Source organism: Chiroxiphia lanceolata, chromosome 1 (assembly GCF_009829145.1).
Source record: "Chiroxiphia lanceolata isolate bChiLan1 chromosome 1, bChiLan1.pri, whole genome shotgun sequence".
NCBI classification, from domain to species: Eukaryota; Metazoa; Chordata; class Aves; order Passeriformes; family Pipridae; genus Chiroxiphia; species Chiroxiphia lanceolata.
In genome coordinates, this window is record NC_045637.1 from 104,795,709 (window position 1) to 104,822,877 (window position 27,169).

General features: G+C 35.9%; 1 protein-coding gene across 2 annotated transcripts in view; it reads left to right on the forward strand.

Moving 5' to 3' along the window:
* The window catches only part of CNTNAP2 (contactin associated protein 2), a 1,030,565-nt gene that overhangs the window by 535,214 nt on the left and 468,182 nt on the right, over positions 1-27,169 (forward strand). For both annotated transcript variants that reach the window (XM_032681831.1, XM_032681841.1), the window contains one exon: positions 26,476-26,625. In XM_032681831.1, coding sequence (XP_032537722.1) covers positions 26,476-26,625 — 150 coding nt within the window. The remainder of the gene's footprint in view (positions 1-26,475; positions 26,626-27,169) is intronic.

Here is a 27,169-nt window from a genome sequence, read left to right on the forward strand (position 1 = left end):
TGGTCTTACTGAATAATATGAAATATGAGGACTCAGACTTACTTAGCTGCCTCTGGGAGACAGTTGAGGGCCTATCACAATTACAGACTCTGCAGTCTTAAGCTTTGAGGGGTAGCAAAAACCTCAGAAGCTGAGGCTGCAGTGAAGTGGTTCAAGAAACCATAAGGCTAGTGAGATCTGTAGAGCAAGAAATTTGATATGTTGTTAAAGTACTCCCCTCCATTCATGCCTCTAGTATTTTCTCAGAGTTTGTTTTTCTCAGGTCACATTAGGAATTTGATTCATATATTCATAAAAATCCTTGTGAATTATTGCCACATTGTTTATTTTTCATGGGCTTATGGCTTTATATCTTCATGATTGAATCAATCAAAAAAATTATTAGTGTTTTTTGGCAGCTGGCTACCAGTGTTTAAAAATGTTGTGTCTGGTCAATTTAGGTGGCTTGATCTTAATCATCACCTGGTGTGCTTCCAGTGCCTATTTACAAGATATTGATTTTTTTTCTAAACCACAACACAGCCCAAGTTGCTTAAGGGAGAAAGAGGTATTGCCTGCTGATAACCAAAGCCTTAGTGTTCAATACTGAGATGGGCAGTGTACTCTCAGCTACACTAAACATATACCCTGGTGTATTAGATTAAAAAAAAATCATAAATAGGTAAGTACACTTTTAGTTCAAAAGGTTTGGTTCTGTGTGCATGTCAGTAGTGGAAGACAGGGTGGTTCCTACATAGTGTATTGAAGTGCCATCTTTAATGGGGCCTAATAGCAGATTGTCAAGAAGAGGTGCTAAACTGGAGATGTTTATGAACTTACATGCACAGCGTCCTAAAACACACTTGAGCGGCTACTTCTAAAATAAATACATTATATGTGTCTCTTTTTAATTCATGTCTTACTCTGGGGCACAGACACTAAAACTCAGTGAGGCCAACTAGTAGATGATAGTATCTTATCTTTCCAGTGCAATTACCTTTTAAAATGAGGAGAACCTTTCACTGAAATGATGAACCAGTCCATAGCAGGGCTTTAAAATCTTGAAAGATGATGTGCACAGACAGGTCATTGACTAAGACTAATATTAGACTAAGAGTAAGCTACCTCTTAGTTTTTGTAATAAATCTAAAGTAAGGTTATAGCATCCTTAGGAAACAGTACCTTAATTAGAGGTTATCCTTCAAGGCACACACCATGTCTTATCAGTGCTTCTTTTATCTTAGACGTGGTTTTGATAGTAGTTCAGTGCTGTGAGCAAGCCATCTATTTGATAATTAACATCCATTTTCCAGTCTTCCTGTTCTTACTTTGAAGATGTTCTTCCTTTTCAATCGATAATTATATTTTTAAATAGAGGATTATGTGATTAGAAGAAAATCAGTGTTAATTTTAAAGACAGCATACTGAAATTCAATTGTTTTCTTATGTGAGTGACTTTTCTTATGGGAAGTGATCCTCCCCCTCTAGTCTACCCTTACCAGACCCCACCTGGAGTGCTCTGTCCAGCTGTGGTGCCCCCACACAAGAAAGACATTGATCTATTGGAGCAAGTCCAGAGGAGAGCCACTAAGTTGATCTGAGGCCTGGAGCACCTCTGCTATGAAGACAGGATGAGAGAGTTGGGGCTGTTCAGCCTGGAGAAAAGAAGGCTCCAGGGAGACCTCATTGTGATTAGGTCATTTAGATTAGGTATTAGGAAAAAATTCTTAAGGGTGAAATTACATAAGGGTGGTGAGACACTGGACCAGATTGCCCAGAGGGGTTGTGTACTCCCTATCCCTGGAAGCGTTCAAGGCCAGGTAGGAAGGGGCTCTGAGTAACCTAACCTGTTGGAAGGTGTTCCTGTCCATGGCAGGGAAGGTGAGACAAGATGATTTTAAGGTCTCTTCAAACCCTAACCTTTCTAAGATTCTATGTGGCTTGTCTTTTTTGATAACCTAAAGTATATATGGTGGGGATCTTCTGGCTTATGTGCTATTTCATTGTTAGCTTTATTTTGATTATTTTATCAGGTCAGAAGACTTTTGTATTTACTATGAATTCAACCTTGAAATTTCTTTTTATTCCCCCACACCTTTCTCTTTTTCCATGTCCCCACTTCACAGATGTATTGTCATGATTTTGATCCATTGTACAATTCAATCTTTAGTGACAACTCAGAATTAACTTTCTTATTGGCTGCTTGTCAGCATAATGATATAATTTCAGAGCTGTCTGTTTGCCTTCACTAATGTTTTCTGTTAAGACTTAGGAAGATCTTATCTTTGTTTGTATTGCAAAGAGAAATTGTCTTCAGCTTTGAACAAATCTCTAGCATTGCCCTCCTTTACACTTCAGGTCTAATAGTGGTCATTGTAAGTGGTTTGTTATCCTTCCTCCAGCATTTTTTTATTTTAATAATAAAACTACTCTATATTTCCATTAAACTGTGTTAACTATAGTAGCATTATCTAACAATGAGAATGATTTGGGCTATCCTACTTGACTTTTCCTGGAGCAGGTTGGTGTTCTGGATTCAGTTCCAAAACCTATTACAAAATTCAGTGTTTGCTTTTTAAAAGCTTAACTATCAGCTAATAAACTCTTCTTCAGCCTTTTACAGTAAATAACTTCTGCCTCATATCTTCTACAGACATTATCTCTGTAGAGAGTGTTGAAGAAACACCTTTTTCTCCTGAATTATTTATAGTATGATTTAACTGTAAAGTCGAAAGCACACATTGTTTCTAAATCCATAATGAAGTTGTTATACCTTTTTCATTTTTAAAGTTCTTTTTCTATGAAGATTTAAATCCCTTTTTTCCATCCTTACATAGGACTCTGATAAAAAGCATGCATAACTTTTTATTCCCATTAATAAGAGTCTGCCCTGGACCACAACTATCTATGTCTAACCAGAAGGTAAAAGAATTTTGTTATTAAAATTTACCTAGGCAAATATGTTGGTTTTGATTGTATTATTGAGTCACTGGCAGTAACGTACTATGCATGAATGTCTACTTCTACTGGATACAAAATTAGCAATAGTAAGTATATTGTATACATGGGATAATATTTCCCTGATCTGGATACATTTTTGTTTCCCAGTTTTATATGTGTTGCTTCTGTCTATAAAGTGGAATAACAATGCCTCAAGAGTTTGACTAAATTTTCAGTGAGTAGGTGTCATTATGCAAATGAAGACTAATATGTAAAGAAAGAGCTAATGGTGTTTGTGGATAGCAAAATTTGTGTTTAATGAATAATACCCAAGGAAACGAAAATTTAAGTAGTGCAAGTCCTAATGATACTTATAACTGCTGGAAATTTTCAGTGAGTAAAGAGGTTGAGCAGACTAAATGAAACACATGAAATTGTTGTGGTCTAAGGTCCATCATAAATACCAAAATACATATTCCTAGCCTATGTTTATGTATGTCTGTGAACACTAATAAAACACAAGACTTGCCATTCACGGGTAGAATGGGACTCTGAAATGTCTATAAGTTATTCAGGAGTGACTTTGCTTAGTGCCTTGGTGTCACAGAGCTTGGGAAACCCAGCTTTTTAAATGGGGACACTTTTCCTTACTTCAAGGTTAGTGATTGAGTTTTTAAAACATATACCCTTTTCAGAGATCCATAATCCCTAACAAGTCCATACCATTATCTAATCTGATCTAAAGGTGTATCATCTAACTGCATTTGAAAATGCAATTTGAAAAAGAGATTAAGATAAATGCTATTAAAAGATAAAAGATAGATTCATGCACGTCCTAATATTTGACTCAAGGTTGGTTTTTTTTTTACATTTGTTTCATCTTGTAGTTCAAAACCATTTTCCTGAATACTAAACATAATTTTTGCACGAATGATCAAGGCAATCCATAACTGTGTCTTCCAGAACACATTTACAAAGCTTTCATGTTTATGTATGATTCCTGTAAAGGGGTTTGAACAGGAGGAGAAAGGAATTTTCAAAAATTGGTGAGCTTCAAATAAATGATTTCATTGATTTACTTGTTCATATAGCAAATTATTAAAATGGCCTTTGAACAAAATTGATATTTATCTCCCTGTATTTAATTTAATAGATAAATGTAGTCAACATCAGCAAGAAACTGCTGTCTTTCTTAAACTTTTTCACAGACATGTTTTATTCAAGAGGATAATTCTGTATTTATTGATTATATTAAATGGTATTTTTATTTATTTTCAAGATTTCAGTAATTCCTTACAGTAATGTGGGATAAACAGTAGTCAAGAAATTGAAATGGATTGCAGGAAGACTACATCAATGTCAAACTTTTTTTTACTGTCCAATTCTTTAATGACATGTTTAATTAAAAAAAAAAAATAGGCTATTTTTTTTAATGGGTATTAACTCTTCCTCTGATGTTTAACATGTAAGGTGACTAATTTCAGCTGCCCCAAAATCTATTAGTCCTTGTATCATTGTCCACATGATATAAAAATACTTGCAAATATTCCTGTAGCTTGAGAATTCACACTTCAACTGGGCTACCAGGCAACTGGAAATCCTCGGCAAACACAGAGAAGCCTCAAACACTGCCTAGTCAGTATTTCTTTTGGAAAAATAGGAGTTGTCTGGGAAAACCTGGCATACCTCTGTGTAGTCTTTTGTGGTCTGCATGTGAGGTCAGCATACATAAATATTGCTGCATCGGGATAGAAAGTATGTTAGAAAATCAGTCTTTCTTTTTCTTCTTAGTAGTTCTGATTATGCCCTCCTACTTTAATAGCTGAATTTATAGTGCTAGGGTATGACAAAAAGAAATAACCCTCCCATACACACACAGCTTTAAAAAATATGAGCTAGAATTGTGAAGTTTTACATGTGAACAGTGAGAATTCTGTGAATATTTTAGATACAAAATCATTTAAAAGAGTTACAAGCAAAGTATTCAATCACCTTTGAGATATCTAAGAAATTAACAAATGGGTTGAAATCTGAGGTATGCACTATTTTGGTTTCTACTCAATAGATACTAGAAAATAATTCTGAATTAAGATAATTCAACGCATGAAAGATTTCCTATGTCATGGAACATATAGGGTAGGGTAAGGCAAATACAGCTATGGTTAAAATCAGGAGTCATGCCCAAGGAATAGGTAGTTGTGGACTAACATTCCAACTTCATAATATTCTCTAGAGTAATTGCAAGAAATGATGGAGTTTTCTTTTTTCTTGGAGTATGTGGAGATTGGAAGGCTGAAGTTTTCTGCTTTTACCAAGCTTAACACTTAATTTATTTACCTCCTCTATTTGTTGTCTGAATCTGTCAAATCATGTATGTTCACAGAATCATTAAGGTTGGAAAAGACTTCCAAAACCATCAAGTCTAACCTTTGACTGAGCACTACCATGTCAACTAAACCATAACAGTAAGTGCCACATCCAGTAATTTCTTCAACACCTCCAGGGACCACTTCCTTGAGCAGCCTGTTCCAATGCTTGACAACCTTTTCAGTGAAGAAATTCTTCCTGATGTTCAGTATGAACCTTCCCTTGTTCAGCTCAAGGCCATTTCCTCTCATCCTGTCACTAGCTGCCTAGGAGAAGAGACTGATCCCCACCTTGCTACCACCTCCTTTCAGGTAGTTGTAGAGAGTGATAAGGTCACTCCTGAGCCTCCTTTTCTCCAGCCTAAACAACCACATCTCCCTCAGTTGCTCCTCATATGACTTACTCTCTAGACCCTCCCCAACTTCGTTGCCCTTCTCTGGACACACTCCAGCTACTCAATGTCTTTCTCGAAGTGAGGGGCCCAGAACTGGACACAGTACTTGAGGTGCGGCCTCACCAGTGCTGAGTACAGGACAATCACCGCTGTGGTCCTGCTGGCAGGATACAAGTTAGGATGTATTCCTGATACAAGCTAGGATGACATTGGCCTTCTTGACCACCTGGGCACACTGCTGGCTCATGTTCAGCTGGCTGTTGACTAGCACTCGCAGGTCCTTTTCCGCTGGGCCACTTTCCAATCACTCTTTTCCCAGTCTGTAGTACTGCATGAGGTTGTTGTGACCAAAGTGCAGGACCTGACAATTCACCTTGCTGGACCTCATGCTATTGGCCTCAGCCCATTGATCCAGCCTGTCCAGATCATAGATAAAAGTATTAAACAGAACTTGCCCCAGTGCTGAGTCCTGGGGAACCCCACTAATCACCTGCCACCATCTGGATGCGGCACCATCACCACAATGCTCTGGGTCTGGCTGTCAAGCCAGTTTTTATCCCATTGAAGAGTGTAGATGTCCAAGCCATGAACTACCAGCTTCTCCAAGAGTATACCATGGGAGACAGTAATAAAGGTTTGCTGACATTTGCTGACATGGACAGCATCCACAGCCTTTCCTTCATCCAGTAGTGGGTCACCTGGCCATAAAAGGAGATCAGGTTGGTCAAGCAGGATCTACCTTTCTTAAACCTGTGCTACCTGGGCCTGATCCTCTGTTTGACCCGTACTTGCCATGTGCTCACACTCAAGATAATCTGTTCCATAACCTTCCTGGGCACCGAGGTCAGGCTGACAGGCCTGTAGTTCCCCAGATCCTCCTTCCAATCCTTCTTGTGTACGGGCATCACAGTGGCCAACCTCCAGTCATCCAGGACCTCCCACGTGAGCCAGGTCTGATGATAAGTGATGGAGAATGGCTTGGAGAGCTCTTCCGCTGGCTCCCTCAATCCCCTTGGATGAACCCTATCCAGCCCCATAGACTTGTGAATGTCTAAGTGGCACAGCAGGTCACTAACTACGTCCTCCTGGATTGCAGGGGTTCTATTCTGCTCCCTATTCCTGTCTACCAGCTCAGGGGGTATCCCCTGAGAATGGTCTTTGTCATTAAGTAGCTCAGCCTTTTCCTCATCCTTGGTGACAATGTTCTCCCCTGCATCCAATAAAGGATGGAGATTTTCCTTGGCCCTACTTTTGTTGTTCATGTATTTATAAAAACACTTATTATCTTTCACAGCAGTGGCCAGATTGAGTTTTCACTGAGCTTTTGCCTTTCTAATTTTCTCTCTACATGACCTAAGGACATTCTTGTACTTTTGCAAAGTTGCTTGCCCCTTGTTCCAAAGGTCATAAACTCTTTTTTCCCTGAATTCTAGCAAAAACTCCCTGTTCAGCCAGGCTGGTCTTCTTCCCTGACAGGTCATCTTGCAGAACATAGGGACAGCCTGTTCCTGCACCTTTAAGATATCCTCCTTAAATTATGTTCAGCCTTTCTAGTCCCCCTTCTTATTAAGGGCTATTTCCCAGGGAACTCTCTCAACCAGTGTCCTGAACAGGCCAAAGAACACCCACAAGAAGTCCAAGGTAGAGGTTTTGTTGACCCCTTCCTTACTTTACCAGGCATCAAAAACTCTATCATTTCATGGTCACTGTGACCAAGACAGCCTTGGACCACCACGTCTCCCACCAGTCCTTCTCTGCTCGTACTAGCTATGTCAGGAAGTTATCTTCCACACACTCCAGGAACCTCCCAGACTGCCTCCTCTCCACTGTATTGAGTTTCCAGCAGACATGAGGCAGGTAAAAGTCTCCCACAAGAGCAAGGGCTAGGTAAAAGAAGTAGGCAATGTGATTATAAAAAGTCAGGAAGCCATAAAGTCTTTGAGAATAATTGAGTTATGTGTTGATAAAAGAATTCTTGCAGGATGGTTAGAGACAGAAGGTACTTTACATTATTAATTCATGTCTGCTGTTTCATAATGATTGAACTAACTGGATTTACTTTTAAGAGATCAGTGACGTGTATAGATATTGTTGCATTTGCAGATCATTATGTACAGGACAAGTCACGAATACCTTTTGTTACTGGAATAAATCCAAAACACAATTCTGATATCCTTTTAAATTATTGAAAATACCAAAAGTTTGAAGAGCCATTGTATGCTTACAAAATCTGGGAAAATAAAATAACTGTCATCTGATTCCAGTGCTAGGTAACTTGCACTTGAGGATCCTTCTGATATATGCCTTAGTTACAGTATCATCAGTAAAAGAGGAATACATATATGAAATCCCTCTTCAAGTAGAATAGGATTTCTCATCAGGTAGTTTCCAGAAAATCCCATGACAATATGAAATTCAATCTTGCAAATTAAGATTTCATTATATAATCTAACACCTAAGCCACCTAAATGTAATGAAGAAACTTTAAAAAACCTACTAAAATTATCAAAAACATGTCCTAGAATGCAAAGAGGAATAATTAGGGATCTATTTGGCTTCTCAGGATATGTGTCTATATGAAAATATGGCCTGTCTGTAATCACTGACACACTTGCTACTGGATAGATGCCTGAAACAAAATTGTTAAGCAACAGAGACTCTGTTAAGATGCTGATAGCCTGTAAATGTGTGCAGAAAAGCTGCTATGACAGGATAGCAGAATTGATCCTCTTACTGAATTCTTATGACGTGGAACAAATGGAGATTTTCTCCGGTGTTACCCCCAAAAAAGTGATCTGTTCCTGGTTTTCCTAGATTTGTTGGATAGTTTTGGAAGGTTGATCACTCAGAAGATCAATGGGTATTGGCCTGTTTCCTGGCTACTGTAACTTTAAAACAGAGTCACAGATTCTATGATTACTTCTTATTTCAAAATCATTTTAACTGTTGCTGTAAAATGTTAATTTAAGGGGATTTTTCAGGACCAGACCTTGTATGTGTTTGGGTTTTTTGAAAGGCTGAGAATTGTAATGAAAAAGAAAAAGATACATTAATATACAGGATAGCAGACTTACAAAGATATTAAATGATATGTTGTCATAAACCCATGCAAACTACAATATAAAAGGTCTATTATTTTGCAGTTAGCTGAATTCCCTATTTATGGCAGCATTGTTCCCCATAGTGTATTTTTCTGAGCTTTGTTAGAGGCCATTTTAAATGACCTCTTCAACTCGTCTTTTACAGTTGCCCTGGGAGATTTCAAAGGTCATGTGAAGAGAAATTTCAGGGCACTGTGTTTACTATAATGACGTTAATGGAACTAATAATGTATTCGGTACATTCTTTAAGGCTGGTTACTTGATTGCTAGCATGCTCTTAAGAACTGAAGTAGGCAGTTATTCTGGATTCACTTGAGATTTATACAAGAGAAGGGCAAAAAATCAAAAGGTTCATAGGATCTTGCATTCCTTCTAGTTTTTCATAACACTTGTTATTTCCCCATCTTTTAGAAAATCTGGTCTTTGTAATATATCCACCATAGGGAAAATATTAACATAATACTTTTTTTTTTTTTGCCCAGGAAAAATTATGATTCTGCCCAGTGAATACAGAAATAAAATAGGCTGTGTCAATAGTTAGCAACTGAGGATAATAGATTTAAATATCTCAGATTTCTGGTATTATTTTAGCAAACTACTTTTCTCCCCTACCCATTAATTTCCCAACTGTGTTCTAAACTGATGGAAAATCGTCCACCTTGGCTGGACGATTCCTGTTAAGCTACTCTCATTATCTAACAGCCCATCAACAACTTGATTGGAGAAGTCAGAAGCTCTTCAGACAGAATGCCCTGACATCCAACATCCTTATTCATGGTAACTGAGAGCAAATTATTTAACCTTGTGCCACAGTGCTTCTTTGTAACACAGGGATAATGTGTCATTCTTCTTATTTCTTTATTTTCTTGTTTTTCCTTCTTGTACGTTTGTATTGTAAACTCTTTGACACCAGCTATCACTTGCTATTTATTGGTGGATTAAGAACTGGAGAAAAAAAAAAGGCTGATTTTGTCTGGGGTAAGTGGGCCCTAATTACTACTGAAAAGCAAAGGCAAATTCATTACTCTGAAAATAGATTTTGTATATGAGACACTGGATGTACAAGGAAAAAAATCTACATGAAACCCTCAAAAATAGTTTTAAAGAAGAAGCCCTTATCCTTCTTTGTTAGGTTTCTGCTTGAGATGGTGCCTTTGAAACAAATTAGTATTTTTCACAGTGATCATTTTATTTCACTGAGCTTCGTGTACAGCTGAAATAATTCTACTTTTGTTTTGTTAAGAGCAATTTCATTTATGTTATACCTGATGTTCAAACATCTGTGTTTGTGCAACAGAATTTTCAAAGATACAAGGTTAGTTTTGGAAGTAACTTTTTTGTGTGGTACATCACATTGTCTTTTACAGAAACCAATGATGAAGTTTGTTTTTTTTTAATACTCACTGACAGTGCTGGCAATCTCTTTTTTTTTCATCCTGATTTGATTGGGATTTGATTATTTTCTGAAACGGGAAGTATTTTTGCATAAATACTAGAGCCTGACTAGGTTTCTCAAATGAGTCAAGCGTTTACTAAAAGATAAAATATTGATCTTAGCTTACGCTTATACAGAACTGTAGGAGGGGTGAATGTGAGGTGAGGAAAAAGCAGATAGCTATGATTTGTTATGAGAGCTTTGCCTTTCCATGTATTTTAGTTTAATGATAGCTCTTGTACACACACACACTCCTTCTCTGCACTGTCTTTTATTTGGTCTGTTTGTTTAATTGAATCAATTAATTATTCAGAATTTACTAAGACGTGCTACTGAAATGGCAGGTTAGATGATATTATAACATGCTGTGAGACTAACACATGCCCAGGTCTAGCAAAATGAGGAGAGGGGCCTTCCTGATAATTGTGGCTTCCCCACAACCTAAATACAGGGTTAGGAGATTACTAAGTCTCTCCATCAGCCAGGTCATCCTTGACAATTTTTAATTATTTGAATAAGGAACACTTACTGTGATCTTCATTTCAAATTTTGAATTTACCAAATTATTCTGGTCACATTGAAACACCATAACTCTCCCTGGAGCTGATTTGTATTTATTCTTTGTTCCGTGAACCAATTTTTGGTAAAGGAAAGAGGAGACTGAAAATGTAAAGAATGTGGCAATTTAAATTCTTCAAAAATTCCATTTTCTTGATCACAGCAGAGAAAAAAAAGCAAACTGCCAGTAATTTAAATATGATAATTTCTGTCATAACTTGACAGCAGATGTGAACAAAAGAGACATGAAATAGATGAAGACAGACAAATTGAGAGCACAGAAAATAGTGTATGCAGATAATGTGTGTTGAAACAACGTGACTATACTTGGCTTCTATAAATGCTCTGCAGCTAAATTAATGTAAGTCAGATTTTTTTGGCAGGCAATGTTCTCTTTAACTTGTTTCATAAATGAACATAGGATCAAAGATTTTTTTTTACCTCGTGGCAAGTCTGTTTAATCATTTTTTCCTTAAACTGATCATACACATTTCTAGAAACATGTGTTACAAAATCTGGTTACAGAGGGGAAGGCACAGCCATATAAAGAAGGTGTTGTGGGAAATTGCAACACTAAGCTTGCTAGACTGAGTATGCTTTGTTTCCTGCTTCAGATACCTGCTATAGAGTAGGAGTGCTGTACGATGGGCTATAACCACTGTACATCTCTAAATGGATATGTCTGCATATCCTTGCAGTACACAGTTAAGTTCCTAAAAAAACCCGGTGTGTTTTAATGAAGACAATTTTTAAACCCTATTATATAAGCAAAAAGAAACAAGGGGAGCTGGCAGGTTTTTATTGTTATACTTGTTAAGTATTGTCATTATTTTGTAGCAAAGTGGCGGGGGAGAGCTGTAGTTATAACTAGTACTTGTTTATTAAAACATTTATCAGAAACAAATTACTCCTTCTGTCCTTAAGTCCTGGCTTAAATTCTGAACTCATATTCTTATAGCAGCAAATTCTTATTTTAAAATAGTTTGTGGTAAAGGCTTAGTATATTCTCCTCTCTCTGAAAATGTAGATGTTCATTTTTAAACAAGTCACCATATGAGTTACACCTACAGAGCAAATTATGTTTATATTTGGGAGGAAGAGAGGAGAAGGAAAGGATACGTCCCCGGCTTCACAGAGCGTTAATGCATGTTATATATGCCTAGTAGTTTTCTCCTGCTCTTTCACTCCCTACAGTTCCATGGCCTGTTCCTCTCATCTCCAGGCCACACTGGTCTTAGCAGCCTGTTTCTACTGCTGCTGTCAATAGCAGTCCATGTCAGCCAAGTGTCACCTCTTGGTGCCTGTGGAGAGGAGTTTAGGAAAGAAACAACCTGCACAGCCTCTTGGCCACTGTCTGGTTAGCAAGGAAGACAACAGAGGAAAGACAGCAAAAGTAGCATCTCATGCCCTTTTCATAACTGACATGAAATTTGAGAAAGTAATTTGAGAAATGGCCCAACATATGGAATATATGGCTACTCTGCTCTCTGCACTGCCATTAATCTAGACCTTTACTGTCAGAAAATTTCCATGGATCATATGTATGTTTCTGTTGTGATTTAACCTCAGCCAGCAACCAAGCTCCACTTCCCTGTCAGTGGGATCAGTAAGGGTAAAAGCTGGAAAACTCATGTTGAGGGAAAGACAGATTAATAGAGAAAGCAAAAGCTGTGCACACAAGCAAAGCAAAACAAGAAATTAATTCACTGCTTCCCATGGGCAGGCAGGTGCTCAGCCATCTCCAGGAAAGCAGGTTTCCATCATGGTAGCAGTGGCTTGGGAAGACAAACCCCATCACTCCAAATGTCCCTGTCTTCCCTCCTCCCCCTCCATATATCCTGAGCATGATGTCATAGGGTCTGGAATATCCCTTTGGTCAGGTTGGGTCACCTGTCCCAGCTGTGTCTCCTTCCAGCTTCCTTGCCAGTGTGGCAGTACAAAAAGCAGAAAAGGCCTTGGCTCTGTGTAAGCCCTGCTCAGCAATAACAAAAACATCCCTATATTATCAACCCTGTGTTCAGCACAAATCCAAAACATAGCCCGACACTAGCCGGGCTATGAACTCTACTCCAGCCAAAACCAGCACAGTTTCTAAATAATAATTTGAACCTGTTAACTGTGATTGATCATTTTATAGTGTGCTTAGTCCCATAACACTGCATCCTTTGAATACCTCACACTTTAACCCAAAGTATCTTAAAGTCTACCCCACTATCTGCATAATCTCTTTGTACAATATCTTTGGATTCATGGTAGGAAAAGCCAATAAAAAAAAATACCACTGGCATGAAAGTTAGCCCATGGGCATAAGCCAGCTGGGAAGTTCTTAAGGAGCAGTCCTGTAGGAGCATACTTCATCTGCAGATAAGGACATGTCTCACTGGAGATTTTGTTTCAACATGTTTCTGATGACAATGAATATTGGAACAGGCTGTAGGCTTACAAGAACACTTAACCTTCAACAAAAAAATAGATTCAAAGTAAGCTATTTAAACTGTATATGCTTTGCATCTGCCTAGGCCCCAGCAAGTCAAAATTTTTTATGGATATCGATGAGTCTTATGTTAAAAATACTCTCTGCAGATTATTTCCTTACATCTCCTATAGCCTGCTTACTTTTCTATAGTCATGTGTAATAGTATGGTATTTAAGGTGGAGGAAAAGGGGTTTTTTTGCTATTTAAAATGTGCTTATTTTGACCCAGTAATATTTAATATCTGTAGTCCTGTCATTTCACGACCATCCAGACCTAAGATTTCCAGATGACTGACTTCCCTCTATTTTTGCCTTATAGTTCCCAAGCTTACTTATAACATACTTCCCTGGACCTACAGAACATTTGTATATTTTATATACTTTCTATTCCCCTACCCTTCCCTTTATATGCATATAGAGCCAACAGAGCTATCCACTATTTGCATTATGGTCACAACTGTTATTAATGTTTAAAAACAATTACACATTATAATGAATAGACCTTATCCATCATGTTTTATACAAGTAAATTTTGTATATTTTTAAATGTAATTCCAAGTACCCATTCTGTGCCAGAATAGTCCCACTTAGATGCCAGATATACAAGTGCAAAACCATTCCACATAGGAGAAATAAAATCCAGAATTCTCCAAATATTGCTGTGTGACACTCAGCCTATTTAAAACTGGTATAACAGGGGCCAAGAACTGTTGCATCATAGATAAATAAACCATCATTCTCACTGTTAACATGGATTCTCTATTTTTAACTCAGAAGCCTACTCTTTCATTTTAGATTTGAAAACTCATGAGGGAGGAAAGGTTTGAAGTTGAATCAAGATCTGCAAATTGCCTGACAGGAGATTATCTCCCATATTCACATTAAGGAATTGCAAATTCTTTTGACTTTGAAGTTTAATGGCTCAGGATATTTAATTTGCTATCAGCAGGACTAACAGTGCTTGTGCTTGTTCCATATGGCTGCAGTCGGAAAAAGAAGAGCATCAGAATTCAGGCTGTTATCCAGATAAAATTTGTTTTACTTTTCATTTGAGTCAACTTCCAGATTTTCCATCAAAATGCAAGCTTCATTGCACTTTCTCAATGCTAGACCTGAATAGCTTTGTCATAACCAACTTCATTAATTCAGCAGGAGCAACTTCTCTCAAAGCATGACATTTCTATGGAAACCCAGAGAAAGTTCCTCCTTAGGCTTAGGAGCGCTTTTTTGTTTGAATGAACTGGAGATTTCTAGGGCATAGTAACAATAAGAACAAATGTAACATTACAAAGACCTAAACTATGTGAAGAGTGAGCTTGATCCAGATTGTAAACCTGACATTAATATGTGAAGCTGAAATGGCTTTCCTGTTGCCATGTCTTAAAAGAATGAAATCAAACACTAAGGACTTCGTGTGTTTCCTGATTTTCTATAGCGCAAAGTAAATCATAAGTCCTTAGCAAATGAGCTACAATAATTACCAGCCTTCTGTAATAAATCAACATTTAATTACCTGTTTGACAGGTCATAGAAGTTTAAAAAGAAGCTGGGAAATACAGAACAAGAAGGTTTATCAAGTTGCCCTTATTTCTGTCTTGTTTAACCCAATCCTAAGCAAAGTAACATGGAAAAGATTTTATAAACAGTTGGTTAAATTATTTTGCGCTGAACAACTTAAAAAACAACTTAGAGACAAATTATTTTGGTAAAAGCGTCATTTGAAGTTTTTGATTTTTACCAATATTCCCGCTGGTAAGGGATAAGGAACAATCTGTAATGAAATTTGATTTCTATTTACATGCTTTGGAATCTGATGTGACTTCATTATGTTTTCTTCATCAAACTAAAACAACATTAGTTACACCCCCAAATTTTCAGAGAGGTTTTGTTTAAAAATCCATTTCCAAATATCTCCGTGTATGAAGTCAGTCATCCATGAAACAACAGATTTACTATGGTAAATATGTTTATTTACTTATTTATTTACCATGGATTTTTAGGAGAGTTGCAAAGCTGTTGTTGTTCTATAGCATATATTATTGTTGAAGTTGCTTTATGTCAGTGATAAACAAATAAAACAGGCAGATAAATTTATGTAAAAATAAATAGGTAAGGTTTTAAGTGTGCAACATGTTCTGTAAGCATGAATTTAAGCAAGAAAATCATCATGTTCACATTTTCAGTAGTTCAGAAGATAAATGTATGCAACACTGCCTATTTTAAAAGGATATTTTAGATAATTTTGAAAAGCACAGTAAGTCCTCAATAGAATTAATTTCATATTCAAATTACTTGGCTTTTTATTTACTAATTTTGGTAGCAAATTTCTTATGGTAGTTTTATTAAAAATATCTTCATTTTAGACCATAATATAAGTTTTGGGGTTTGATTTCCTTGTTTCTCACTAGGACATCAAATGCTAGTTCTATAGTATACTATTTTTCAAAAGTGGCATCCATTCACAGAAGCATTTCTTGCCCTGCTGGCCTTTTAAGAATGACAGCAAAGCAAATAGTAACTTCTCCGTAAGATTCTATATAAGGGCTCAAATTAAAAAATATATATATTTTTTGTTGTTGTTGTTTTTGGAGGGAGAAAGGGTTGGTCAGCAGATCTCAAATAGCTCAATGAACTTATGGATAAGCTTTTTAAGATGACTTGGCCCCAACAGTACCTCACCATTCTCCAGGCCACCAGCATGGCTACAGCTGTCAGCAGTTGTATTACTGTTACAATCAAAAAGTTGTGCTCAGCCATGTTTAACTGACAGTGTCACAAGGCCTTTAGCAATACTGAGCTGAATGATTTATCACAATTCAGCTTATGAATTGCTTATTTCAATGATTTATCTTCATAAAATGCTAGTGACAGCCTCTACTGTGCATCAGAATATAGTTAACCCAAGTAAGGTATGATGCAAAGATAATATGTTTTTATGATTTATTGACTGTGGGTTCTATAATTACTAATTATGCATATGAAAGATCACCTAATGCATAAAGTGCAACAGAAAATCTGCAATGAAAAATTATTATAGCGGTGCAGTTCAAGTTCCTATTGAAATTTTACAGTAAGGAGAGAGATGAAATTTTCTGACCCTAAAAAAATATATTTGCATTAATAATTTTTAATAAAAGCTGCAGAAAGGGGAAAAAAATATAAAGACCTACCAGGTTTTAACCGCTCTATTTTGCATTGTGATTTCACTTTTAATCTAAAAACTAATGAAATTATTAAAAGGTGAGTGGAATGAAAAAAATAATGGAAAAAGACACCTTCATTATTGATAGTTCCTGAAGTAGCACCTTTTCCTTAAGTATTGGATAATGATTACTCATAATCACTTAAACTAAGCTAAACAATCGATTTTCTCATCTTTTTCAGATTTAACAAAATTTCTATCATCTGATATAATTTATTCCTACTCTTGCCTACTAGAACAGAGAAAGAGTTAAATAAAATATAAAGATATTTGTGAAGTAAAAAGCAATAATCAAGTGGCTATTACAATTGTATAGTCAGCAAAGAGGTTAAGAAAAATTTTGAACTTTGTATTAGTACTGCATTTCATTGTGATAAACCATTCAACACTGTTAACTATTAGAATATATTATTATTCCCCTTAAGAAAATACCTGAAGGAAACAGAACAGGAAACAAACTTGTTATCTACGAACAACATTCATACTTGGGTTAGAATCTTTGTCTTGAGTGTCTTCTGTAAAAATTTAGATTAAAAAAATTCTATGAGAATTCACTTACTCTACAAATTTCCCATCCTTTAACTCACCAAAGATCAATGCAGATCCAAGACTGGAGCTGCATTTCAAGGTGGATATTTGTTCTAAGAATGGCTGTGTCATAATTATCGACTTCAGAGATGGTTTCATCAGTTTCTCATAAACTCAGTGTTCAGTTTTTACTTCCAAGGCTAAGTTAATTCTGAAGACCTTGCAAACTTGAGCCATATTCTTACCTTATAGGAGCAACTTATACATGCAAATTTCATTAACTGTAAGAGTATCTGGACCTGTATAGCTATTTGATGTCTTTTTTTGAATGTGTATGCTGTGCAACCGAGCCCTAATTACTGATCAGTGTTTATTAGATACAATTTATTATGTACTATATTTTTATGAAGAAATAATATTTTTAAATAAGTTTTATTATGTGCATTCCATGTGCAAACTATAAAGCAGTAAACCTTGATCTTATAAAGAGATATTCTCTTATGTTGTAATAGTAGTAATAGATGCATTTCTTTCTCACTAGTGAATCTTAGTCTCTTTGTTTTACACGGATCCCTGGTTTTAGTTTAGCTGCACATAGAACATAATTGGACAAGTTCAATGCTGGTGTTGAAAAATTTGTTTCTCTAAGTCCTGGAACACCCACTTTAAGAAAAAGGCTTATTTGCCTGCATTTACTGTCCCATCACACATTTAAACCTGTAAAATATGATAAGTGATGTCAATAAATATTATTTCAGATAATTTTTCAAAGTATTTCTGTTTCTGAAAAAAATACATCTTTGTAAGTGTATGTTTAAATCCAAAGCAAAAAATTCTCTTCAATGATATAGATATCTATGCTTTATACATATGTATAGGAAGACTTCTGCAATATATCTGTTATGTAAACTATTTCTGTGCCATAGGAGGTGGTATTAGTATGCTGCTTTGGGTTTGACAATGATTATGTTGAGGTAAGCATTAGAAATTAGTGATTAAGGGATAACAGTTTGAGTTGGAATGACCACAAAGTGACAAAATAGGCACTTGATGGGTAAAAACAAGGTAATTTTAGGTCCAAGATAAAGAGTGCAGTATTTATAATTTTCCTAGCTATGTCTTTGTTGTTTTAAAATGTTTTATTTCCATCGTACACTTTTCCATTATGCAATGTTTTAAGGGGATGATACTGTGAATAAAATTTAGAACGTCTTATAAAAATACATGGGTTTTTCTGCATATAAAGGGGGAGGCAAACACTGAACAAAGATCAAAGTTTCAAAGTAAAAGAATGAACAGTTCAGTTAAACAAATTTACTTCAAGCTCAGGATGTATTAATTTAATGCAGGTTGATTCCCTCACTGTCAGAACAGATTCAGTAATTATGAGTGGGTTCAGTATATATAAACTGAGTTGGAAGCAAATTCTTTTATAATGAAATCTAGTAGCACTTGTAACTGGGAAAAGCTACTGCCTTTCCATTACAATGATTTTGGTTATCACAGGCTGGTAGGTGTGAGGGAAAGCCAACTCCTTGAAAATTTAGGGGTTTTCCATATGCTAGCCTAAATTCTCAGCTGATACAGATGCCTGTAGATTCAGGACTTCAGCAGACTGGTTTTACTTAGATAACTGCTGGTATTACCTCTCCAGTGGCGTAAACCTCAGCTAAACTCCCTGTAGCTTAAGGACAAAGATATATTTTCGTGGATCTTTAATAATTTTTAGTATTATTATTATTATTGAGAAATAAGATTTTAGAGTTGTATTGACAACATCATAATTCCAGATCTCTTAATCTCTCTGTTACTAACTAGCAGATACAGATATCACCTGCACGTGAGGTACATATCACTGCGCTTCTCCCACGTCAGCTTTCCCAGTGTCCTATCAGTCATATTGACAGGGCTGTTCTATTCCTGGCTCTCTGTTATAGGATTCAGTCTGGATTTCAAAGGTAGCACTTCTAGGGCCCAGCACTGCAGAAGTGCTCAGCTTTGATCTCTCTGCTGTGCTGAACGATCCACTGCTGTGCAGCTGTACTAGAAAGAACTGCCTTTCCTCTCTCATTGGGCATGGGCTGAAGTCATTCCTCATTTTCTAGGGGTCTGGGTAAACTTTACTGAAATTCATCGAATGCTGTGGTAAGGAGCAGCAAAATCGGCACTGTATATCTGAAGAATGGATAGTCTGATACCTTTTCAAGAGTATGAGGTTTAGTCATTTAGAGTACATACTCCTCTTTGGCAGGCCCTAGAGAAAGATGTAGGTGAGGGGGAATGCTGCCGTATTGAACTGGCAGGGAAACAGAGGGGCTGGAGGCACTTCTAGTTTCTTTACTTCTTAGAACTTCTTTTCTGATGAAAGGCTGCTTTCATTAGATACTTGCTTACAAATGAACACATGAAACACACCTTTAAAACCTAGGACAGAGTTAATGGACAGAATCAGAGTACACGTTTTCTTGACTTTGAGATGTAACCTGCATTGTCCAACAGCACTCTGTGAAAGGCAATATTCAGTAAAATGCAAAGGAGTCCTGCATTTTAATTATGTTTTTATGTTTTTCTTAGCAAATCACTGCCAAATATTTTAATTGTGGCTCCCTTTGAGACAGAATATATTTTATTTTATGGATACCTGCTACTGTTCCCTTAACAAAGAAAACATAACATGTAACAATAATATTGTCCTGTACTGACAGGACAAGAGGACATAACCTCAAACTGTGCTGGGGGAGGTTCAGATTGGACATCAGGGAGAATGTTCTCACTGAAAGCGTGGTTAAACCTTGGAATGGGCTACCCAGGGAGGAGGTGAAGTCGCCATCCCTTGAAGTGTTCAAGAAACAACTGGACATGGCACTTAGTGCTATGGTTTAGTTGGCATGGTAGCGTTCAGTCAAAGATTGGACTTGATGATCTTGGAGGTCTTTTCTATGATTCTTAGTGATTCTATGATTTTATTAAAAATATTTTTAGTTAATAAAGTGGATCAGTTGAAGTTATCATTGCATTAAGACTGTACTATGGTACAGTAAAATCTTAATTCTTTTTTTTCTCTCAGCTTTCTGGTTTTGAAAAGCATACACCTACTTAAATGAAATATTAATCTGTGCCAGCAAATACATGCAAATGCTGGGCCAAATATATTCTTCTTGGTGCCTTTGAACTTCTTCCTTGCAGAGTAGTATGGCAGGGGGGTGATTTATCACTTTTTCCTTAAGGTTTTTGATAAAAGAGAACAGGCTGTTTTCTTTCCAAATCAAAATCACAATGTCCACAGCAAATGGTTTCAACACTTTAGAGCTGGCAATATCAGCAGTAGTAAGCAGCACAGCACAATAGGAGTGGCTCTGCAGAGCAGAACAGGTCATGCTGAGAACTGAAAGTCTGTACAATGTCATTTGCACACCAGACTGGAGTTTGGGCTTAGTTTGTTCTGAAGAAAATGCTGTCCTCAGGCACTGAGACTTTTACTAATGCAAAGCAAGGTCCACTGCGTGGGACAACTGCGAGATTTGCTTTATTCACACGCAACAAACGAAAACCAAAATGTAGTTTACATGTAAAGCTCTACCTCCAACTCTGGTTTATGCACAAAACTGCCTTCTGCTCTGCAGAGCTCTATGCTTTTGTTTTGGCTGCAGTCTATTGTAAGGTTAAGTACAGCCTCAATTTGTCATTAACAGAGTCTCAACCACTGCATGGACATTCATGCAAAGAAAATCAGTCTTCACAAGTAAGTTTGGTTCTGGCAGTGGAGTATTCCAGGTTGAAAAAATAAATAGTGTAATGTCGTATGAATGTAATGAAAAATAGATCATGAAGCAGTATTAATCAATTAGTCATTGGTATTTGATAGATAAGGTCCACATTTAGTAGTTTTTTCTAGTGGGGAGCAGTGAGTTTGATTTTTCTGCAGTTCATGCCTCTGCAACAGTCACAGGTTCAGCTAAATACTTGTAAAAGGTGCTGTATTGCTTTTAGAAGAAAAAGTGCAAGGTTACTCCTCTTTATTATGTGAGGCCTATGTACAATGAAGATAAAATTATAAACAGAATTTTTTGTATAATAGGCTTAAGACACGAAAAGTGCTGCTATGTGAAATTCCTTTCAGGAAATCTTATGCCTAGAGCTTTGTATATCTGCTAAACAGGAACATAATGGAAGTGTTACAGGTGCTGATTTAAAAGTATTGCCAAATGAGCAACATAAAGCTATTTTATTGTACCACTAGTAAGGTGATAAAGCTCGATCACCTCTTCTGCCATCATATGCTTCAAACTCTCAATCATGCATTGATGGCTGCTAGAAAATGTGCATTGAAAGAACTCTTTGGATGTCTGAGACAGTTTGGCAGAGTACTTAAAGATGTGCACAGCTTTTATACCCTTGAGTTATCTCCTACTAAAGCATGTTCTTAAATATTCTTGTTGATTCAGAGCCAAGGCTGGGAAGGTTTTCTCAAATATCAAAACAAAGTTACATTTGGTTTTTGCTCTTGGTCAGAAAAGGCCAATTTACTTTTAGTTCAAAGGAGTTTTTTTCTGCTTTTTGTACCTGCTTTTTCTTAGAAACATAACCCTCCACACCAAGTTCTGTTTTGTTTGCAATTAAGTATGCTGTTTACACCAAAGTGAAAGTGTTCAAGTTGGACACTAGTGAGAAAATGTAGGGAACTTGAATTAGTCTATGCTTCTTTCACTGAATACATTATGAAATTGAAAGTTACAGATTCACTTTCCTCCCCTGACTGCAACATCTAGTTATTTTATTTTTATATATTATTTAGCCATCACGAATGTGCAAAGAATAAGTACTATCTCTTTCATGGTTTTATAGATATCTGAACTTGATTAGTCCAAAGATAAGACAAAGTACTCTAGTTTGTCTGCACTATTCTTTTCAAATTTATCCATCTAAATAATAAAGATATAGTAAATGTTATAAATAATTGTAGTGATATAAAAGTGTATTAAATTCAGAAAGCCTTCCTCAAAAAAGTGAAAATTTGTGGATAAATATGACAGAATAATAGCCATAAAACAAGTATCTCTAAGTTCCATAACAGGGAAAAGAAAGTACTTGTTAGCTCACCTAAATCTAAATATTAAGATGCTGAACATATAAAAATAATAATAATTCAGTACAGAGTGAGATCTGACAGGTGTTAAAACTATAAAATGACATATATTTATGAGTATAATGCTGTTTCTAGAATTTCTTAGAATTTACAAGAAAAAAAATTATAACATTTTCTGGAAAAAAAAATCCAAATGTTTCTTTTATGAATTGTGTATGTAGGATAAAGAGAAGTTAAATTACCAGATTTGATAAGGATTATCAAAATCAGTATAAATTAAATATCACCAATGGGCAAAATTGTGGCATGTTTCTAGCTACTCACCTTAAAAAAGAACCCTGAGCTTAAATATGAAGGCAAAATTTGTCATAATTGTTTTGTTGGAGAACAGGGTTTTCCATCATTAAAATACCTCTGAGAACTGCATTTGCCACTGTCTTAGCTTATCGATTACTGAGATAGCTAAAAATGAATAAAATTTCAAAAAAAATAACTTTTTTGAATCATAACTCCTGAACAGATTGTATACTTAGCTTATTGCATAAATCTAAATATCTAAAATTTTACTATAGAAAAGCTGTTATTTTGCTTTTGCAGTATAAAAACATGATTAACTAAACACAGAAAAGCATAGCTCTTGTAATTACATCCTGGTGATTTTATTATTTTTCTGAGAATATTAATTACATATTGCTGTATATTTGAACACAGCTGAATGTTTCAAATGAAATATTGTTGGTTTGTTTTCTTATAGTCAGAAATATTAGTGCAAAGTTGTACTGAAATAATGAGGGATTAGGCAGGAATAGTGCTTACCACACCATCCTGAAACGTGGTTCTGGCTGGCTAAAGTCAAAGCAGTGACAAACCAACCTCTCCCTCTGCCTTCAGCCTGAGTATAGAGGGTTTGATATAATACTTTGTATTATGTTATATATGTACTGCTGCAGTACAAAATATTTACTGCAGCAGTAGGAACTAAAGAACCGTATGCAACCCCGTAGCCTTACATTGCTCTAGTGCGTCATGGAGCTAATGCTACTATTCTTTCCCTGTTTTGTTCTTAAACATTTTCACTGAATTTTAGGTTACAGTCCTATATCAAAATTATGACAGTGTTCTAATGTAGCAGATGTTATGCTGTTAACTTCAGAAGAATTTTTTGAGTGTATGTCAGCAGACTGTATAATCTAGAATTCATTAATAACCACAGCATGGGTCAGTACCTTTCACTGGAAGATTTGATCACACAAGATTAACTGTAAAAGAATTTGAGATTTTTGCTACTGTAATTTTCCTCAAGGCAAAACTCAGCTAGATGTTATCTTTCTAAGTTCTCCATTATGTATTAAACTCTTGTACTTTTTTTGTATTAGTTAATCTAGTTCTTCTTCCATGCCTATAAGAAGCAAAACATCTGTTTCTTCTTGTTCAATCAAAGTGCCTAACTCAAGAGTCCTACTTTTAATGTCATTTAAATAGAAATCCTAGATAGAGAGAATACATTTTATTAACATATTTAATTTGCATATGAAACAATCTTTTCCAGAGCTCAGTAGGGAGTTTCTGGTGGCAGCAGTATGTCTTTCTTTTTTTTTTTCAACTTGTATACCAAAAAGCAAATAAATATATGTATCAGCTCAGATAAGGGAAATAAAACTGCAATGAGAAATCACCATTGTGCATTTTGGATATTGTCCATGCTAAACTTTCCAGCTGAAAATTCTTTTATTATAAGAAGCCATGTTCTACCCTTAATATTGAGTCTTGGTTTACAGAAAGATCTCAGCTAAGCTTGACTTTAAGTCCAAGCAAAAATAATCTCTCAATATACATGAGGCATCTAATAAAATATTACAATAAAAACAGCTCGTGCAGCTGTACAGAATTATCCCCTATAATATATATATTGAATATATCATGTATCTCGATAGTAATTTAAGTCCCTGAAACAAATCATTATTTCATAAAAATGAAGGGTTGACAGTACTGCAGCTAAAACATATAAATAAAAAGCAGTTTAAAACAGTGGCAGAGATAAAAGGTTCTCTCAGTTACACTAGTTGGGAACAGTGAGTACTTGCTGAGTGATAGTGGCCAATACTCATTACCATTTATCTTTAAACTCAGCAGGAAAAAAAAATATAGCAGTAGAAAGTTTTCTAAGCAAACACAAAATTACAGAAACATTTTTGTGACAACTTTGAGCCAGAATAGTTGGAAATGTTATTGTCATACTGCAAATTTCCATAAGGATAGTTAATACATGTAGCTAAGAGGAAGACAAACTAGTGATTATTTTGTGTGAATATACTGAAGAGTCTGTAATTGTCTAATTGGTGAAGATTCTCAAAAAAAAAATTATCAAAGCAAGAACAGCAGTGCATTTGGAAGTTACTGCTGTGAAAGCTTTGAGAGAGACATTTGCCACATAAATACATCACATACAACTGCAATTTCTATCCAGAGGCAAGAGAAAACCAGTGATGTGTGAAATGTTCATAGGAAGTAGACGTATTTGGAAGAATTCCTGGAGATGTGACATGATTTCTCTAGCCACAGTTCGTTAATGTGCAAAATCTTCTCCTTTGATACAATACAAATAGCAAGGTAGCGCAAGGTAGACTGACACCCTCTTGTTTCATATCCTGTTGTGTCTTGGTATCTGCAATATCCCCCTTTCCAGAGAGTTTTTTAGTTCAACCCTCTGTGATTGAACAACTCATGCCACTACTTTTGGCCCTTATGTTTTAATAGCAAATTCTTAATTTTGTCCAGGAGTCTCTAGTCACTGTTGTTCAGTTCACGGCAGTACTGAATACCTTGATAAAAAAATGAAATAGTTTTTTAATATTAGGTCATCTCAAGCTGGAAAAGTGGGATTTTAAGTATGTTCTTATAAACTTCAGTTGTAGTAACACATGCTGTAACAATTTTGGTTTGGAAGTCTATACAAAGCTGTGTCTTTTATTTTCTCAGTTTATTATCAATAGAAATTAATTTTTTCCTGGTTATAATTAGGGGTTTTTTTCTGTTTGTTCTTTTTCAAATGTAATGAAAATGAAAGAAAAATAGCTTACAAACAGAAAGAAAACTTCTTTCATATTAAGTCTTTCATCTGTTCTTACCCTAGGTTGAACCAGGTTTGATAGAAACATTTCTTACTGATACATTTTTTAAGTGTCTTCTGCCACTTTTATTCATAGTAATGAATATTCCAAGAATATTGAGTATAACACCCCATGTTATTTCAGGACTTGATCTGATATCTTAAACAAAGATGTGAAAACTTCGGGGAAAAAAATACTAATTAAATGTTTATATGTATCTGTTCACCATGACTATTATTTCTTGTTCATAGAAGGTAATATCCTTTTGAATATTTTGAAAGTTTATCTTCCATTATAGTTCTCCTGATATTGTACATCCCATTTAATTTTAGAAACAGCTCATTATATTGCACTGTGATTTGTTTTGGCAAATGATATTTTGCTAGGGTGACCTAGCACCTTTATCTAGGTGGAGAAAATGTCACTTGTTAGAGGCTCTATAACTTGGAATTTGTTTTTCCTAGACCATTTGCTACTTACTTGTTGATCCAACATGACCTCTCTGCACGGTAATGACTAGAATAAACTAGTACCCTTTTGCAGTTCTTAACTTGCCAGATAAACTGGTTTCCTGCCAGCTGCTGGAGACAATATAAGAAGTGAATGAAGTCAGTTTTTTTTTTTTGAAAAGATCTGGATGAATGAAGAAATCCATCTGCTTTACTGCTGTCAGTATGGGGAGGATGGGGCTCCCCTAAGATTGTGGGTTTTGGCAGAGGTTTTCTGGTTTTGTGGTGCCTCTGTGATAATGTCTTCATCTTCTGTGAGTAGCCCCACATCCCAATGACAGGATTAGCTGTGAACTCACCATCTATGTGCATGTTTTCCCCTTCTATTTTTCCTTTCCCTTTTCTTGGAAATACCTAACTTGATATATATCTAACATGAGCATAATGTACCCTTTGGGCTTGTTACTCACTATAGTTAAACGGATGAATCAATATATTTTCCTACTAAACTTGACCATAGAAGCAGTTAAGACATATTCTTTATTAATGAAATGTATAATACGGCCTTTTGATGGGAAAGGTGAGTGACAACATCTGTGGTTAGATACAATTATGCCTGACAGCATGGACACTTTGGTAGTTACAAGTCTTATATTTATGATATAATGTGGAGTTTTTCGTAATAGTTACTTTAATAACAATGCTTTGTTATCACAGTAAAATGATTTCATTTCTGCAATAGCCTTTATTAAACCTTATGTAATGAGCCTGGGAGAGACACCCACAAAACACTTAGAGATAATAAATACTGGACTAACTAAAATATTGCAATGTTTTTGTGTTCTTCATAGGCTCTGGTCTCAATGATGGGCAGTGGCATGAAGTTCGATTCCTAGCTAAGGAAAATTTTGCTGTCCTCACCATCGATGGAGATGAAGCTTCAGCTGTTCGAACAAACAGTCCTCTACAAGTTAAGACCGGCGATAAATATTTCTTTGGAGGTAAAAAAAAATGTCAAAACAAATATGTACTTAAAGTGCTGTGTCTTTTAACCTGTATAATAGGTCAAATGGAGTTCAGGATGTAATTCATTCATGTGGATTTTATTATGGGTTAAATGCCTAGGTGCTGCTCACCAAAGAGTAAACTACCAAACGATTTCATTTTTAAGAATCTTTTTATATCTTCTCATCCTTACAAAAGAAACACTGAGAAGTTCTCAATAATGGTCAATCTAACTTCAGATGATTTTTCAGATCTTCTCTGAATGTTTCAGAGAAAGGGGGACTGTAGTTGAATTAGAAGGCACTGAGGAGAGAAATAAACAGCTTTTCAGGTTTGAAATCCTGAAAACAAAAAAAACCAAACCAAAACAAGCAAAAAAATCATTGTTCAGGACAAGTCTTAACCTTTTGCTGATTTGTAAAAACTATCATGATTGTGGGTAATTAAGAAGCTTGCATAGCTTGAAGTTGAAGCCTTAGATTGTTCAGTATTTCTGCCTTTTGACAGTCCATGAAGGGGGCCCCTGGTGGTCTAGTGGTT